This window comes from Passer montanus, unplaced genomic scaffold, assembly GCF_014805655.1.
Source record: "Passer montanus isolate IOZ18808 unplaced genomic scaffold, ASM1480565v1 scaffold22, whole genome shotgun sequence".
Taxonomy (NCBI): Eukaryota; Metazoa; Chordata; class Aves; order Passeriformes; family Passeridae; genus Passer; species Passer montanus.
The window spans coordinates 10746744-10764798 of NW_024366815.1; the positions used below are offsets into that span (position 1 = coordinate 10746744).

Sequence of the window (18055 nt, forward strand, 5' to 3'; positions counted from 1 at the left end):
ATTTGTATCTTGCCGTTCGGTATATAGTAATATGTGCTTGACTTAGCAATATATTTAAAAATAGGTACAGTAATTTAGCCTTGTTTTATTATATATATTAAGAAAAATATTTTAAAATTTTCCAGTGCATAACATACTGAACAACTTTTAAATTAATTAAGGGGTATTGATGATGATATTGTATCCTTAAATTAATAAATTAGCACATTAAGAAGAGAAATGGCACCAGAGCAATGTAAAGCGTAGTAATTTTTTTTCCACTCAGAAGTTTTTAAGCCTTTACAATCATATGCTAAAGTCACTGCTGCTATAGGTTTGTGCAGGCAGCAAAGCAAAGTTGCTTGTAGTCTTTACATACTTCTCTAATGATGCAGCTGGGATGTCTTATTTCCCACATTAATTAATTTTGGATGCTTTCTGAAGCTTCCCTTTTGTATAAGTGCATTTATTTTACAAAGATATGTCAAAAAGAAAAACATTTAAGGATATAACCAGAAGTTGACTTTCTAGCTTATACAGTTTTGCAGACTGAACATAATTGTAACAGAAGGATGTGTGTAACGTGTCAAAAGAAAAGGTCTAACAGGTCAATAATCTATAATCTATCAATTATGGAGGAAATCAGTGTTTAACTGAGAGCTACAAAGCCATATTTGACTCACAAGGGTAATTCCTCTGGCCAGTTGCCTTGGTCAAATGCGCCTTTATTACAAGATTCCTTAAGTATGAGTTCCAGTCGAGACAGGTTGCTCTGATGGTGCTTACTACGCGTTCACATATGCCCTTAAAGGCTTTCTTAGAAGCCCTTCTCCCATAAGGATAAATTCACATCTGATCAGATGACAGACAGTGTGGCCAGGACATACCTAAGGAAACAACTCTTCCACCAAGTAACTTTATGAGTTACCAAGTATCTTTTAAATGCTTCACTTATGGGGACAGAGTGATCTTCTGCACTTCTATTCTTATAAATGTAACTTTTGTTGTTTGCAAGAAGGGCCAGATCTGACACACATGTGCAATAAATCCATGACTTTGGAGAAATGCAGATTGAGGGCAGTGGTTGTGCAAGGGAGGTCCAGGCACGAGGCAGGGAAAGAGGAACAGGTGACCTGGCCAGCCTGAGGGGATCTTCCATTGAAAGCCTAGCCAAGCAGCCTTCTACAAGCCAATAAGACTTGTCACCACTGCCTTTCCTGAAAAACACTTATTAGATGCCTGACCAGAGGTTTCAGTATTTAAATTTTAATAAAATTGAAAGAACTATGTTGATTTCTGTGGTCTGTAGCAGGAAAATAAAATGTTCTCTGTCTGTGCTGTGAGAGGCAAACAGTCTCATCAGAAGCCTGAATCTGAATAGTACTTAATCCAAATATGTTCAGTAGCATATAAAGCTCTTTCGTAATAATTTAAAAGACACTAGTGAAAAAGACACAGTTTGTTCATTTTACATTTTGGAGAGAGAAAGGCCCTTTTTCCTTCAGTGGGAGCAGTTTATATGTGCAGTAGCTCTATTTTCACATAATGAGATAGAGGATTTGAAGATTCTGGTCTCTTCATGTATTGTGCAGCTTCATTCCACCTGCATTGTGACATGGTGGAATAAAGGATAATTTTTAGAATCAGACTAACATGGGGTTTTTACTTCAAATCTTTTGATGTCTTCATCTTACACAGAAAAAGCTAGTGGAAGCAAAGGAATTTTTTCTTCTTTTTGGAGCCTGCTCACAAAAGCTTTGTTTTCTTAAGTTTGCCAGAGAAAAAGATTGTATCCTTTCATAAAATATTTATTATTAGAAAAGTATGTTCCATTACATTGGACCACATGAAGTAATAAAACACAAGCCTTCTCAAAAAAACTGTGAATGTCTTTCCTTACTTTGAAGGTACAGAAAGAATTATGGTACCAGCTACAATTAATATTTATCTGAAGCCATCTTGTTTGGAGACACAAATTGTGCAGGGGTTTGATGAGCAGGGGTTGACATTTTTCCTGTTAACTCTTAGTTTAGCAACCCTGTTTGTTATCAGTAGATCAACTCTGTGCTAGGAAGATATTGTTGTTTTTAGTTTTCCATTGCATTGCTATGAATAGATTTGTTTGGCAGTTTTGAGTTAAAATCACGTAGGTATTTCTCCAAATTATATTCTGAGAAGGTGTTGATTTCTTGAGATTAGTGCATAATGCCAACTCCTCCAATGTGTCATGAATCATCCTACAAATGTTTTCTTAAAAACATATAAAATAATAAATAAATTAATTAACAGGATTAACTTCCTGTTAATCCACAGTACTTTTTAAAATCTCAAATACATTTCAGGCTCTTTCCCTTCCTTTGCATTACTGACTATTACTGAACGGTGATGTTAAATAAAAAGCTGAGAATTAATACCACATATTTTTACCATAATTTTTAGGGATATAATTTTTATTCATAGAGGTCATCATAGTTTTTTCAGTTAAATTGCTTGATTTCTTAAATACAAAATTTTGCCAGATATTATCATCTTGACATCATCTTTTCTGGTTTTTTTCCAAAGAAGCAGAATGTTTATGACTTGTTCTTACTATATATGGAAATGGTTGGGTAAATGTGATTTCAAAAAAGGTTTTATAATCAGAAGAAGAATTACACAGTAGATACGGCATTTTTATTTTGTATAAATTTATGCAAATTATTATGCTAATTATTATTATGCTTTATTTAGAGCACTGATTCTTTCCCTTTAATTATTGTAGATCTGAATAACTCTACCAGATCTTTTTTCCCTATGGAATATTTGCATCTAAAGGAGAATTTTCAAAAATCCAATTCTGCTAAATGGCCTCTACCAAGCTGCAAGAAAGCATTCAGAGTTTTTGAAGGTAAGTTTTTTAACTTTTGCCTAAATGTCATTCAATCTCAAGTGTAATATTTGAGAATAAGACTCTGATTAATACATGCCATTGGCAAACAGACGGATGATTCTTAAAGTAGAGATGAGTTTAATTCTCATGGGTGATTCATACACAGGGCTTTGAATCTAAAGACAAACTGCAAACTGTAAAAAGACAATTGTGTATGTACCTTTTAATTTATTTTTGAATCTTTAATTCTGTGTACATTATCAGGATAATTTTATGTAGCTTCCTCCTTCGAAAAATTTCTTTTTTATAGTGGAATAAAGAAAATTACTCTAGGAAAAAAGTTGCTAGTTCTGAGTGTGGTGAATAAAGATCTCTCAAAATAAAAAAATCAGAAGAATCATTCTTTTATGAAAGAAGTCAAATAAAAAGTTTTGAATAATATATATTATTCCATACATAATGCATACAAAATGGAATAATGGGTATGGGTGTTTTTATTTCATTTTCTCTTTATTGTATGAAGAAAACTTAGTCCTCTTGTTGCTACTTTAACACTAAACATTTTCATGATTTACTGATCATAAACTGAACAAATTTAAGTTAGACCACCTAAATGCAGGATTCACTGTTCACCCATATTTCCCTGTTTTCAGTCTAATGGCCTTTCTTCACCAGGCCTCATGTAAATTTACTTGTATAGTTACTTGTATATACTTTTCATAGTGCTGAGTCTAGCTAGCAGATATACTTTTCCTGTTTGTAAGATCAGATTGCTTCTAAAAGTATGTGGAAAAAATAAAACAGGACTTCCACTTTATATTCCTTTTATAAGTCTACCCAGGCCTTTGTAAAGGTGAAATTTGATAAATTCCGGAACTCAGCTCATGTCAAGTAATGTCAAAATTTTATACTGAAAATAACAAGAAATGTTCCTGGATATCAAAAATAGCAGACTAGAGAAATTTGAGGACTGGTGGATTCTCTTTGGTATTACTCAGAGAAGAAACTGTTGGCAGGACAAATGAGGATGATTATCTACTTTCTCTGACAGGAGTTAATATAGTATGAGTGTTAATGCTGGGCTTATTGATTTATTTTAATATATATTATGCATGTGACATAGTTCCTTTATGTTTTGTAGTCTTATACAAATTCTGCTGTTCATAAATATGTTTCAGAATGCTAAGAATTGTACAAAGCATAAATAATTAGAAATAAAAGAAAGATCTGGAGAGGTCATACAGTTTCAGTATTGTGCCACCTGCAAATTTGCCATTTCTTCAACAAAGCTAATTTTGAATGCTGGAATTATGTGTCTCCAAAGTGCAGTCGTAAAGTCCCACACTAAATGGGAACAAGATTAGATCTAGTTAATAAGACACACAAACCACAAAGCTGTCTGAAACTTTGTATTTGCATTCCTAAATTAAAGGATTGCTGCTGTGTCTCTCTTCTGACTTTTTGTTTCAGTAAAAACTACTGCAGGTTTGTGTGCTTGCAAAATGCAAATATTTTATTCCTGGACTGTTTATTTGGGATTATATCTAAATTGTGCTTGGCAACACTTATTTCGTTCCATATTTCGTTTTCATAATTGGTCCTGTTCTCTGGCTCAAGACACTGCTAGAACTTAACAGGCATAAAATGCTGAAAATAGTGGCAGCAAAAGTCTTCCGACACCAGATTAAATTCCATTGCAAAGGGAAACCCTGATACCATTGAGATCTGAAAGGATAAAGAGGATACTTAGATCAATTTTCTTTTAATTAAGAACCTAATAGCCTAATAAGATGCTATAATTTCAGGAGTCAAATATAAAGAATGGGAAGAGGAGTACAGTGGGTACATGAGTAGAGAGACTGGCGTGAGAAGGGATGTGATTACAGTGCTTACAAATCTTGCAAATTTGAATATGAAAATAACCACCTCTGTATAGGAGTGCACTGTCAAATACTGCAGTACAATAGTGCATTGGCAAAGAAGAAATTCTGTAGCATGTGAACATGCTCTTTCACCTTCATATCCAGCTGGTTCAGTGTTCACGGAGAATCTAGAAGCTCTTTTCATATCATTCCAGCTTTCATTGTGACAAAACCTCTTCCACAATCATTTTAATACCACAGATATAAAAATAGTAAACCTTAGCCAGTAGATCACTCATTAGAGATAAAATCAGACCTTAGAACTAGATTGGGATATGAGGAGAGAAAAATTGCTGTTAGGAAATCTAGATTATATACCAAATTTATCAGGTTAACTAATTTTGACTTAATGAATGTTGCAGGGCTGCTAGATAAAATCAAGCATTTCTTCTTTCTCCTTACTTTTTTTCCTCAATTGATTCACTAAGCCAAATATATTTGGTAATCTACATGTAAGTCTTCTTTCATATGAGATTTTCCATGAGCAAAGTAGAATTATCTTTAATAATACAAACAAGCATAGCTTTTCAGTTCTTATAATAAAAAAAAGAAACTTCAGCACTGCAGTACTTTTGGGCTTTACACTGATGAAAATTGTTCCAGATTAGTTTGCCCTTGTATTGCACTGTATTTTTTTCCAATAAAATAATCAACAGAATTCTCATATGTTTCATAAACATTGCTTATGGTATTGCTCTCTATATGGTGTTTGATCAAGGATCAAATGGAAATGCTGTTCATGAAGGAAAGCAATTCTTTTCCCATTCAGATTTTTAATACGTGGAAAAGTAAACAAGCTAATTTTAAATATTTCTCTAAAATATCTTCTGTTTCATATGAGACAAATAAAGATATTATATTAGTTGTTCTTTTGAGTACTGACAACTTTAAAAAATTGTAATTGCACAATAGAAATAACATCTCAATTAATGATTTCCTTAAATAGGTTTTAAAACAGATAAATAGTGTAGTTTGAACAGAAAAGTTAAATAGCAAACACACTCAATTGGATCATATTATCATATATCAAACCTGAATAACTTAAGTGTGGCCTTTGATGCCATTATAGTGGAATTGCATTCTGTAAGAGCTGTACAGTCACGGGAAGTTCACCAACTAAGGGTAAGTCTCCAACAGTAATTTGATACAGAAATGTGGGCTAAAATAAGAGATTAGAGTATTTTAAATTGCAAATATGATACTTAATTTGACAGTGATTTTGGTGTAATCAAGTGCAGAAATTAAAAATTACTGAGACATTTAGTACACTGTGCCTAAAAGTGTTATTTCTAAAGCTTTTGCATAAATCTGAGATAGAAATACATTCCAGAGATAGAGAATAAAGTAGTCAGGATAATGATGATACCATTGTAGATGGATGCTGGCTGCCTGCATGTAGAGATGGCTCAAGAAAAGCAGAAGTAGGTATTCAGAACAGGAGAAGGAGATTATGAAACCTCTGAGTTACAGCCCTTGGTTACTATTTGGAATCATAATTATTCCTAGGCTAATAGGAGTCCCCTCCAACTGTTACTGTTGCTGATGTTTTTATTTAAAACATGGCAATTAAATTGAAAGTCTTGTTAAAAATACAATGTTTATTTCTATATTTTCAAATGTTTAATCTAGAAAACCTTCCTCCAGTGTTGCATACTATGAAATCTGTGCACATTCTTTTCTGATCTCATCTCTTTAGGTACTTAATAAAAATGTTGACTTCTGCATCAGTTAAGGATTGCATGATGGAGTGTTTTCCAAGCCTACTAAAATCGGGTGGAAATTACCACCACAGGTCACATGTCCTTTTATGGTCTCCCATGTCCTTTTATGTAATCATTCTCTAGAGAAAATGGTGAACAATTTTCCTTAGTAAAAGGTTTTAGTAATGCAAATTGGTCCATTTTTTTGTATCTCTGTCTTTAAAATAGGGTTACAATACTAAAATTTACTTTCTTGATTCAAGATTCTTGTTATTGTGATTTCAGTTTGATAGGCAACAAAGGCAGGATGTTGGAAACAAAATTTTCAGATTTTAAGTTAATACTTCCTCGTTTAAAAGAACTAGATAAAGTGATACTGGTTTTCAAGTTCAGATACTGTGGTCTGCTGAAGAAAACAAGACAGGCGTTACTGAAAATAGAAGGTGCAGCATTTAATTTTATCTAGAAAGAGTAATGCTGGCAGAAGGCTCCCAGAATAATCCTTATTTTGGACTATTCTTCTCAACTTCTTGTATTCCACCCCATCAGGGTCACCCAGAGCAGGTGACTCAGGAACTCATCCACCTGGGTTTTGAGTGTCTCTGGAGAGTGAGGCTATACAACCTCCCTGGGCAGCCTGTTCCACTGCTCTACCACCCTCAACACAAAGTTCTTCCTCATGTTGAGGTGGAACTTCTTGTGTTTTAATTTATTGCTATTGCTCTTTTCCCACTCTCTGGACACCACTGAACAGTCTGGCTTCATCTTCTTGGCACCCACTTTTGGGTTATTGATATGTGTTATTGATCTTCCCTCTCAGCCTTCTCCTCTCTAGACTAAACAGGCCCAGCTCTCTCAGCCTCTCCTCACAAGATTCTTCAGTAGAGCTTGTGAAGTCACAAAAAGTTAATTTGCACACATCTATTTGTCACAAAATGCATTTGCAATCTGCAGTCTTCACAGAAAGTGAATTTTCTGCCTAAAAAATCACACTTCACTGGAAAGTGTTGTCTCAGAGTATCTGTTAGGCTTATAGTACACTAATACAGAAAAGACAGAATCCAAACCTGCTGTGAGTGTCTTAGGTCAGCTCCACTGATGGCCAGTCATTTTACTGATTTGTCAGCACTTGGACCCTAACTCTTGCACCCATTTTCCTTGCCCACAAGTTCTGTCAGCTCCTGCTGGTAAAAAATGCAAGACTGATTTCTTGATTCCAGAGTCCCCCTTGGGTCCCATGGAACAGCTGTGCTCTAAATAGCCTTTATGCTTCTCCTTCTGCACCTTGCCATGATGAAGTCAATCTGAAAGGAAAAGAAAATTGAAGGGAAAGTTTAAAATAAAATGGTCATTGCAACAGTGATGTCTTAAGCTTCTGCTTCAGAGCTGCCTCTTCCAACCCTGTTACTTTGCCAACAGTGTTAGTACAAAACATTGTGTATCAATAGCCTTGTTTATCTTTTAGGCTGTTTTGCAGAGGCTGTTCTTTAGGGACTCCTTCAGAGCCACATTCTCATTGACAAGGATGTTCTAGTCCTAAAGACTGCCTCCAGCACAAGCCTGTGGAGGAGAGTAATTTACTACTCAGAAATTATGGTTGCTGATTTGTCTCTATTGGTTCATCAATGCACTGAAGGGAATCAAATTCTATCTAATTTGTATGTGTCATCAGGATTGCTTGTTTCTATTTAACCATGATATTGTAAGACTGGTGTACCAGGAATATTGATAGCTGTAATTATGCAACACCACGGGTTGTGATAGAATGGCCATGGCAAAAAAGTATACTGTAGCCTTTCCCCATTTGACGTGTCCCTGAATGGATGTTAGCTTGGCATCTTTAGTTCTGCTTAGGCAGCCAAGTGTTCACACTGCTCAGTGAGACAAACTAAGAACATCTTGGACCTCCTATGAGGCCATGGCCCACAGCTCTACCAGAGACACCCAAATGAACTTGCAGGGGAGTTAGAGGTATCATGTTTTTTGACTCTGCAGCTTACAATTCTTAAAAACTTTTAAGATGGTCCTTTTCTAAAGATGCTTGATAAAATGTATGATAAAGGTGTGTTCAGGATAAGAGGGAACGTCCTTTGAAGCATTAATAGCCAGTTAAAAGATGCCAAACAAAGAATAGAAATATATGATTAATATTTCTCACTGAAGAGATATCATATTGGTCCTCTATGGGTCTAAATTACAGCTTGTATTATCCAGCATATTTTTAAAAGTTATGAAGATGTAAGATTTGCTTACAGTATCAAATATTTGGGATAATAAAAATTAAAACCAGGTGCAAACAGTGGCAGGAGACTGTGTGATACATAGTGTTCTTCAGCAATATTTACATTGTTTTCTTTTCATCACAAAACAAGGTAGTTAGCAGGAAGGGTACAGACAAGATAAAAGAGAAAGTCAGTTTTAAGTTGTTTCCTGATGAGGGTTATGTAAATAGACTAGAATACGTCACACAAAGAAATATATTACTAAAAGAGGGGGATGATTGCGGTAATTAAGATCACGAAAGGCATGACAGAAGTGTATGTGTGCTGCTGTTATTCACTGTCTCATAATAAAAGAAGTAGAACTGTGGAAAAGAACTAAAAGACATTAAATAGAATTATCATAACCCCAAAGCATGGGTTCAAATAATGACAGATTCTTGTTCCTGTTAAACTCAAAGATACCACATTGGTAAGATACCTGTTCCTGTTAAACTCAAAGATACCACAAGTCCCGGGGTCTTGCATCCAGATCCTGGAAATGCAAGTCCCTGGGACTGAGAGGGAAAAGTGTTGCAATATGCTTGCCTTGTTTTTACTTCTTTTCAATCCCGACCAATTCCTCATAGTTTGTCTTGTCAGGGAAATAATGATAGGGTAGGAAGACCTTTAGACTACTCAGTATGCCTGTTTTATAAGACGTTCTGCAGTTTGATAAAATAGTGTCTTCCATAAGAATTTTATTTAAGCCATCATAAAAGGGTTTTATTTAATTTATTTATTAAATAAGAGCACATAAATATTTACCAGTTTCTCTCTAGAGACAACTGAAAACAATACATAATCTTAGTTTAAACACGTTAGGTAAATTTTGAATTATTAATTTTTTGAAGTGGTAGTCTTTCATTACAGAATTCGTTCAGAGCATAAATTATCTCTTGATTTTAATATTTATGTTTTGTGTCAAATTATGCTGTGATGAGTTCAGGTTCAGACTGGTCTCTGTGAACAAGTGAAAGCAAAGATGTCTTTTTTCTTCACCAATGACAGGAATTAATAAGTGTTCTTTATGTGTTGAACTGGAAGTGGGGAATAATCCTTGCCAGCTATGCCAAGAAGAAGAGGGAATAGGGAAAAAATGTTTATATTATATTCTTAATTAGTTGTTGCTGTTAGCTATAGCTGTTAACTGTTATGTTTAATAAATTTTATGTCATGCATTCTTCCCCAGCACTGAAATGCACTGCCTAGGAGAGCAGTTTGTACTCATGTAGCCACTAAAGAGTTTCAACTCTGCTGGTGTAAATACATTTTAACTCAAAAGTTAAGTTTGCCTGGTGTTCAGTCCATTTATTTAATACCTCACAGAAACTCTGTTTGCTATAAAAATAATAATTTGTGATTGATAATAGATGGTAGATGCATAAGTTGGCTGTATCACTGTCAATGAGTACAAAGGGAAGAAAGAAGGACAACCACATACAGTGTTTTTCCTGCCCAACATGCCTGTGATTACTATTTCATACACCTGTACCAGTGACAGATAACTCTGTGCCCGTTCCAAAGTTGGACATAAACACAAGTTGACTGATCCTGGAGCATTTATTGGACAGAAACCTGACAAGATTTTTGGAAGAATGTGGTGCTTGCGCAGCATAATTGTAAAAAGCTAGTCAGCATTTTTTAGGCAATACAGAGTTGTGGATACCCTTTAAAGTGAAAACAAAAGCTGACATTTTAATTTTATGAAGGACAAAAGAGGAACTATGAAAGCGCTCAAAGTGATGTGTAAGAATAATAAGCACAAAAAGGTGATCATATTTTAGTTAAACCAGAGCCAGACTAGCCATACCTTCTTAAAGAAGTCAGAGATGTGTAAACAGCAGAGCAAATTCAGGAGCTTTGGTGAATATACTTACTGAGTAGATAAAGTTGAATGTTTGAAATGACATCACAAAAAATCAGAGATAACAACCATTACATATCTAATCAAGGATTAAAGGAAGGAATTTCTAACAGTTCATAAGCATTTTCTTTTTATTTCAAATAACTTCTTTCTGGTTAACTTTTTAATAACTCTGCTTTGTGAAAATTTATATTTAATGTTACGTTGGACAACTGTGAAGGCTTTTTAGACAGCTCATTCCGTGAAGTCTTGGCTAGCTTCCTAAAAACTGGTTAAGAAAACTTTCAGTTCAGAAAAACTGTGCCAGCTTTCTAAAGATACAATCTTGTACTTTGGATTGTTCATCATGTGGAGGAGCATTTCTTTTGTTTGCTCAGATGGGAAATAAGAATTTTGAGCATTGATATTAGCTAAAGCTGAACATGCCTTTTTTCAAGACAGTGGCATGGGTCCAAGAAAGGTCATTCACCAGTTTCTCCAGAGAAATTAAGTTGCCATAACTCATGTTGCCAGATTTGCAAATGAACGGAATGTTTTATATAAATGCACAGCGCCATGGCTTATAGGGGGTGTGGTGAGGCATGCCTATTATGTGCATTCCCTCTGATCTCTGCTGTCCCTGATTTAAGAGAAGTAGGCCTGATTTATTAATTTATTTTTAAGAAAGTATTTCCATTGCTATTATCTAGTGGTATCGCTAACACTGGCTTAAAACATTAAAGCCTTAAGCACTGAAAGAGTTTTAACAGTAGTTACAAAACTGTGCAAGGTTTTTTGTTAAGTCATCATTAGTATTAAATATTATGTTTTGAAAAAATACAGCAATCATGCACAAAAGCGCAAAATGAAAATCTAGAGAGAATTAAGTAGCATGCCAAGTAGCATTCACATCAAAGACAAGAAACAATATGACTTTTTTTTAATGCTATTCTCTACATATTCAGTCATGTCTTATTTAATAAGAGATTTAATCTTATATAATAAGTCTACCTATAAATATCGATAGTGTTTGCCTCTCTGTATATTGTGAGGTAGCAGTCTGTACAAACAGAGCCTAAAGGGATGTAAGTACTTAGTGAGGGAAGAATGAAACTAGTGGGAGCTGATGCCATTACAGCAATATGACACAAACAGGGGAAGGCTTTTGTGATGATAACTTAGCAAGAGTTGCTGGCAGCTGAAATACAGTATTTGGTCATCTGGGAAGATGACAAATACAACATGATGTACAGAAATGGTACAGAAATCAGTGGTAAGATGTAGAAACAGCAGGAAAGAGATGAATGATGTTGATGATGAGTAAGAGATTAGATAGAATGGAAGAGAAGCAGAAAGTTGATTAAAAATAAGATGAAAACTCATTGATTTAGAATATTCAGAATACTTTTTAAAATATTTTTTCATATAGATTATTGATGCACATACCACAGAAGCAGAAGCAGCCTCAAGTTGCTATTTGAAATTCTCTGGTTTTCATTGTCTGCATTGTCATGGCAAAGAGAGAAATTGTCCACAAGTTAAATTCACTGTTAAGATACAATTTATTTACAAGGAAATGTGAACAAAAGTCATTACAACTCCCCCTCTTAAAGGCAAATGTATGAAAATTACCATAACTGTAATTCATATGTCATCAATATACATGTACAAGTCTTACCTTCAAAATCAAGGCAAGACATTTTATGGTCTAGAATGTATGCAACCAATGCATTTAGATCTCTCTGACATGCATGAGACCATACAGCTTCATTCCTTGACATCAGTCCTCAGCTGTTACATAATATTCTGACTGTTTGGTACTTTGTGTGTTATGATTTGGGGGAAGAAAGAAAAAGCAAACAGGTAATTCACCTAGTTACTTAAAAAAAGAGACCTGCTTGCTGACTATCTTCCAAAATTCCCTCAAGTCTTCCAAAGTCAAGTGACTTTTACACTATGACATGTGGATTAACTACTCCCATTTTAGTACGTATCCTAGCAGTTAAGCTAGCCAAGTGTCTTCTATTTGTGAGTATTGATAATTATAGAATAATCACAGAAGATTATATTTTCTGTGATAATAATCACAGGCTCAGCGTGTTTTCTAAGGTCATTATGCCCTCCCACAGTCCTCTCGTTTCTTGATTCCATTATTTTCAGGAAAATAAACAGCCCAAGACAGAAATTATGAGTTGTTCTATTTTTTCTTTGAATTTGTGAGATGGACTGGACATAGTAGTTATTGAATAATTCTCGTAAAATTGGTAGATATATTTCTTATTTAATAAATGAGTGAGATATTTAGTTATGCAAAATAGCCAATGTAAAATGTGTATGCATGCATTTAATATGGGTTTGTGGATTTTGGTATTAATTTTCAAACTTCCTCATTTTTTCTTCCCACAATCTGCTTATTTTTCACAATATACAAGCTAACTTCATGGGTTCATATTTCAATTTGTAAAAGCTGAATTATTTAGCTATAAAATCGCAAGAGGTAACTGTCTTCAGACTTTTTTTTCTTTATTTGCTTAGTATTCTGAACATTGTTAACTGGTAAAGAGGTGCTATATTTTTTCTTAGAATTCAAACTAATAGTAGGAATGTGCGAAAAACTTCACTTATAAATAATTATCACTGAAATCTGACAAGCTATATTTGAATCGAAAAAGATCTTATCTTTATTTCCACTCTAAAGTAAAATCTTCAAATTTCTTTGTCAAGTGAAAATAATTGTAATTATGATGGAATGTAATTTACAGTGTTTCACAGAGGAAAAAGTTCAAATGACAAGTTGTCACTCTATCCCTAAAGGCCTGAGACAGGTTAATTTAAGGGATTGTCCATAAATGATCCAAAGAACTGCTACATTCAAATATGGCTTTTATGTATTGATTTGTAGTTAATAACCTTAAAATCTGGGTTTATTTTGTTTACACACCTCTGTAGAAAAACTCTGAGATTAGCTACCAAAAAAATGGTACTTATAATTTTGAAAATAATGTGGGAAGTTAGAGCTGTGTGAAATAAATGCTTTTAAGAACTGTCATTGTCATTGGAACCTCTATTAATTGTTTTGGTTGGGGTTTTTTATCCTTTCCATTTTGTATATTTCTGATTCATTTTGTTATATTCTCTTCTCAGATCCATGAAGTATTTATAAAGTTTTAAGAGAGGGGAGACTATTCTTAGATATAAATGCCAATATTTTTGCTAATACCAGACAGGAAGAAGCATTTTTTGCCTGGTGCTTGATTCTGTAGGACTGAAGTTTTTGCAAGCCTTTTGTTTTGACAAATGATATGCACATCACTGACACTTCCACATTTTGGGATTTCTGCATAGTTTTGTCTGTAGCATGTTGTTCTTCTTTTCATGTTAAATGCCTTATCAAAGTCACAAAGCAGACATCTCGCTGTAACAGTGGTTCCCAACTCTGCCTTATGGAAAGGAGTGTTTCTTACGGAATCGAGTCTTGTGTCCCATATGAAAGGCTTCAGGACATGGATTTTCAGATTTTCACAGTAACTGATTGCTTATCTAGACTCTTTTAGGTAGGGATCTTTGCCACCTTTAAAAAACAGTTTATGTGTGTTCCTCACTAAAGTGCCTGCATGCAAACGATTTGTTCATGTGCAGAGGCTGTCTGTATCATATGCACAGTGACGTCAATAAATCACATTTTAAGCATATACAAATTACTGCTTAAACACAATTTACCTCTCTGAGACTGCAATAGAATTTAACACTTAAGCCAAAAGTCTGTAGCTGGTAAGGCAGGCAACATAGTGAATGTAAAAATGGTTTCAGGAAAGGAAAGTACATTTTGCACCTTAAGTACATTTTACATCCAGAGCCCCATTTCTAGAGCCCAACAGCTATCAGAAAGTAGGACTTGGATTTTGGGGATGGAAAAGAAAAGGAGAGATGTTTAAGCTATCATGTAAGTTTAGTCATGAGTATAAGGTGCTGGCAGCCAGTGAGGGCTCACAGATAAAATCAGAAGGGCAAGAGCAGAGAAATATGCAAAGAAAGGAGAGAGAAAGTGAGAGGAAGATAAGAGAGGATAGTGGGGGAGGCTTGGAAAATGATTTTGCTGTGGAAAAGGCCTTGGAATGTGATAGTAGAAGTTTTAACATAGGAAAGCTGAAGATTCTGATATGCATCCTGGAGAAAGAAACCTTTGTAATTTGATATGTTTCTCTCTAGAAAAAAAGACTTCTGAGACAACAGGTGTGTGGAGCTGAAATACTGAGGCAAGAGGGTGCTGAGGTTCAAGCTTCTGATGCAGCAGAAGTGGATCTCTGGATCTGAGAAGGATGGTGGTTTTATTGAATGGCCTTAGTTTGGGGAAGGTACTGGATATGTTGGGAACTTGAGTTTCAGTGGAGAGCTTGAGACTGAGTTAGAGCTTGGGACATGAAAAGAGAGGTTAATGGGACATGCCTGCAGTCATTCACACAGAATAAATGCTGCTCTCTCATAAACCTTTCTAGCAATATATGATTTTTCTTTCTTGGAAATACAAATCTCACAGCTCGTCTTAACTAGCAAATCTTGCAATTTAGCTATTACATTAACATATAATGCCTCTTGATGTGCGTATGGGAGATAGCTGGCATTTATGCAAGAAGTTTGGGATGATACCTCATTTGTCAAAGCATGAAAGCAACATAAAAACACCTGTATACCTGAAAATTATAGAATACTTGGAAATTTTGCTCTTTTCCTCCATGCTGTCATCAAGTCTGCGGGTGACAACAAATTGGTAGACTCAGTGGTGGGGCTGCTATTCAGAGAGTACAAGAAGTTGGAGAAATGCCGGTGCCTCATCAGACAAAGACCCTTTTGCCAGGCACCAAAAAGGAAAAACAGACCCAAGGAGGAGATGGAAAATACAGTGTAAAAGAGCATGTAGCAAGTCAAATTGAGACCTTGTCAGAATGACACAGTGGTCTGTGTAGTTCAGAACATCCATATGTGATTTGGGAAAGTGATACATATACAGATTATTTGCTTTACTAATTCACTAATGATAGTAAATATGAACTTGACAACTAACAGTTCTTTTGATCCATGACCTAGAGGAAGCAACAGAATACATTTTCCGCAGGCCTGCAGAGAACAGCAAAGTTAGGGACAGATTGATAGACTCAGCACAGGGCTACCATTCAGAGATACCTTGACAAGCTGTAGAAATGTTCTGGAAGACTCTAAAATTCAACAAGGACAAATGCTGAGACCTGCACCTGGGAAGGAAGAGCCCTTGGCAATGAGACAGGTTGGGCACTGAAAGCCTGGGGAGAGATCTCTGGAAAGAGCCTGGGCATCCTGATGGAGAGCAAGCTGTGGGTGAGCTGGAAGTGTGCCCTGGCAGTGAAGAAGGCCAGCAGCATCCTGGGCTTTGTGAACAGGAGTATGATATATGAAAACCTGTAGGTGAAGCTTTTATCTCCTACTGCTCAACACATCACATCTAAAATCGTGCAGTTTTGCCTTCCTCCCTTGTACAGGGAAGACAGAAGTAGACTGGAGCAGGTTTATCAGAGCAACCCAGGTTTCGCTGGGATGCTCAGAGGCCTGGAGGACCTGACCTGGAAGGAGAGGCTGACAGAACTGGCTTCTTCAGTCAGGGAAAGGGTAGGCTTTGGGGAGGATCTCCAGTCAACCTTGTCATACCTTTAAGGAGACCACCAAGAGGACAGACCACCTGTTCACAGTGGTGCATGGCAAGAGGGTGAACATTAGGGCATATGGAAAGTTCAGACTGCAAGTAAGGAAAACACTTTCACTATGAGGACAGTCAGGTGGTGGAGCAGGTGTATACAGAGGTATTATGCATCTCCATAATGCATAATATTCACTGTAATGTGCTCTAAATTAGCTATTGCCATTTAAAAAAATATATTTGGATAATACCAGGATTAATTTTTTGAAAATATTTCATGCACAGCCACAGTAAAAAGGTAAGCAGGAATCATAACAAAATGTTATGTCATTGTCTAGATTTGTGATGATCCCACTACTCAAATTTTGCATATAATTTTAGATTACATCATCTCAGAGAAAAATAAAAGAGGGTAAAGCATAATGTGGAAAGGATAGTGTGAAGTTTTGAAGCTTTTTCCATACAAAGGAAATTCAGAAGTTATTTTGTTTGGAAAGCATATTAGAGAAAACAGATACAAGAGATCCGTAAAATTATGAATGGCATAAAGATGTTGTAGGAAAGATTATTCACTGTGTCTCAGAGGCATTCTTGCATTAGCAATTCTATCAGCTATAATAGAGCACAAAAATTGATGCTACGAGGTCAGATGTCCACATTTGCATGTGAGGCAACTTGCAGTCCCAAGGGCTAAATGCCCATTAGTGGTTGAAGCATATTACTGGAACACTTGTGAGCTCTTAGAGCTCATCTTCTTTTTCTAGTTTTACCTGAAAGGAAAACAATTTATTTACTCCAAAACTACTCCACCAAGGCACGCAAAGTGCAGTAAATGGAGTCAATGTGAGATCAGGTTCAGAAGCATGCAGAGACACACGCAATGCTGTTTTAACACATTGTTCTGGAAGCAGCTTCCAAAGATCTAGCATGCTAAGCTGCCAGGTGCTGCAAGGGCACACATGGGAAGGTACATGCAGTCTGTACTTGCATTTTTTCTCACAGTCTTTCAATAGCTCTTTTTATCCACTGCAGAAAGAAGAGACTGTGCCAAAATTATGTACTTTGGTGTATCTGAAAACCTCAGAACACTTGTTCATACATAATTTAATTTTACATGAGAACTTATAATGTAAATTGTTATTGTATCTTGCATATTATTCATTTGGGGACATTTTTAGAGTAAAATTTTCTATCTGATACCTTCTGTTTTCAAGTTTAAAAAAATCAGGTCAATTTGTAAAATTGGGAGACTATTTTGATTTTTTTTGTAGTTTTGTGTTTTGCTAGTAGTTCAACAGAAGGTTGCAAAGTGCAGCAGAAGTGCCTACTGAAAATCCTTTTCGGTTTGCACACTTTGGTGTGTATAAAAGTGTGATTTGCACACAACATTGTTTTTGTTATCTAGTAACAGGTTCCCACTAACAGTCTGGCAGACTCTGCCAGCACTGTGCATGCATATTCATGTGATTTGAGTAGAGGTTCTTGTTCAGAGTGTAGCAACACAGGCAAAAAAATGTGCAAGAAAGTTAAAAAAAATACTTTTTTTCATGTACATTTTTTAATGCACATGCTCATGCATTAATTATTTGGGGACTGTATTATTTGGGGATTGAAATAATGTATAAAGGGGGTTTTTTAAGAAGTAGACAAATACATTAGAAGATGTTTGATGCTCCCTCAGGTTTCTGTTTCATAATTCAAACCCTTTACTCCATGCTGCTGTTCAGTTTTTGAGGAACTCTACAGCTCTCAGCTTTTATCTGCAGATGATTAAGAAATGTGGTTTACTTCCACTCTAGCTGGAGATACAGAC

The 18055-nt window shown here is 35.5% G+C and overlaps 1 protein-coding gene across 6 annotated transcripts in view; it reads left to right on the forward strand.

Moving 5' to 3' along the window:
• RNF180 (ring finger protein 180) overlaps positions 1–18055 on the forward strand; it is an 89926-nt gene that overhangs the window by 48510 nt on the left and 23361 nt on the right. For all 6 annotated transcript variants that reach the window (XR_005627530.1, XM_039709928.1, XM_039709929.1 and 3 more), the window contains one exon: positions 2741–2866. Coding sequence is in view for 5 of the 6 variants with exons in the window: in XM_039709928.1 (XP_039565862.1) it covers positions 2741–2866 (126 nt within the window). In the remaining variant the exon portion in view is untranslated. The remainder of the gene's footprint in view (positions 1–2740; positions 2867–18055) is intronic.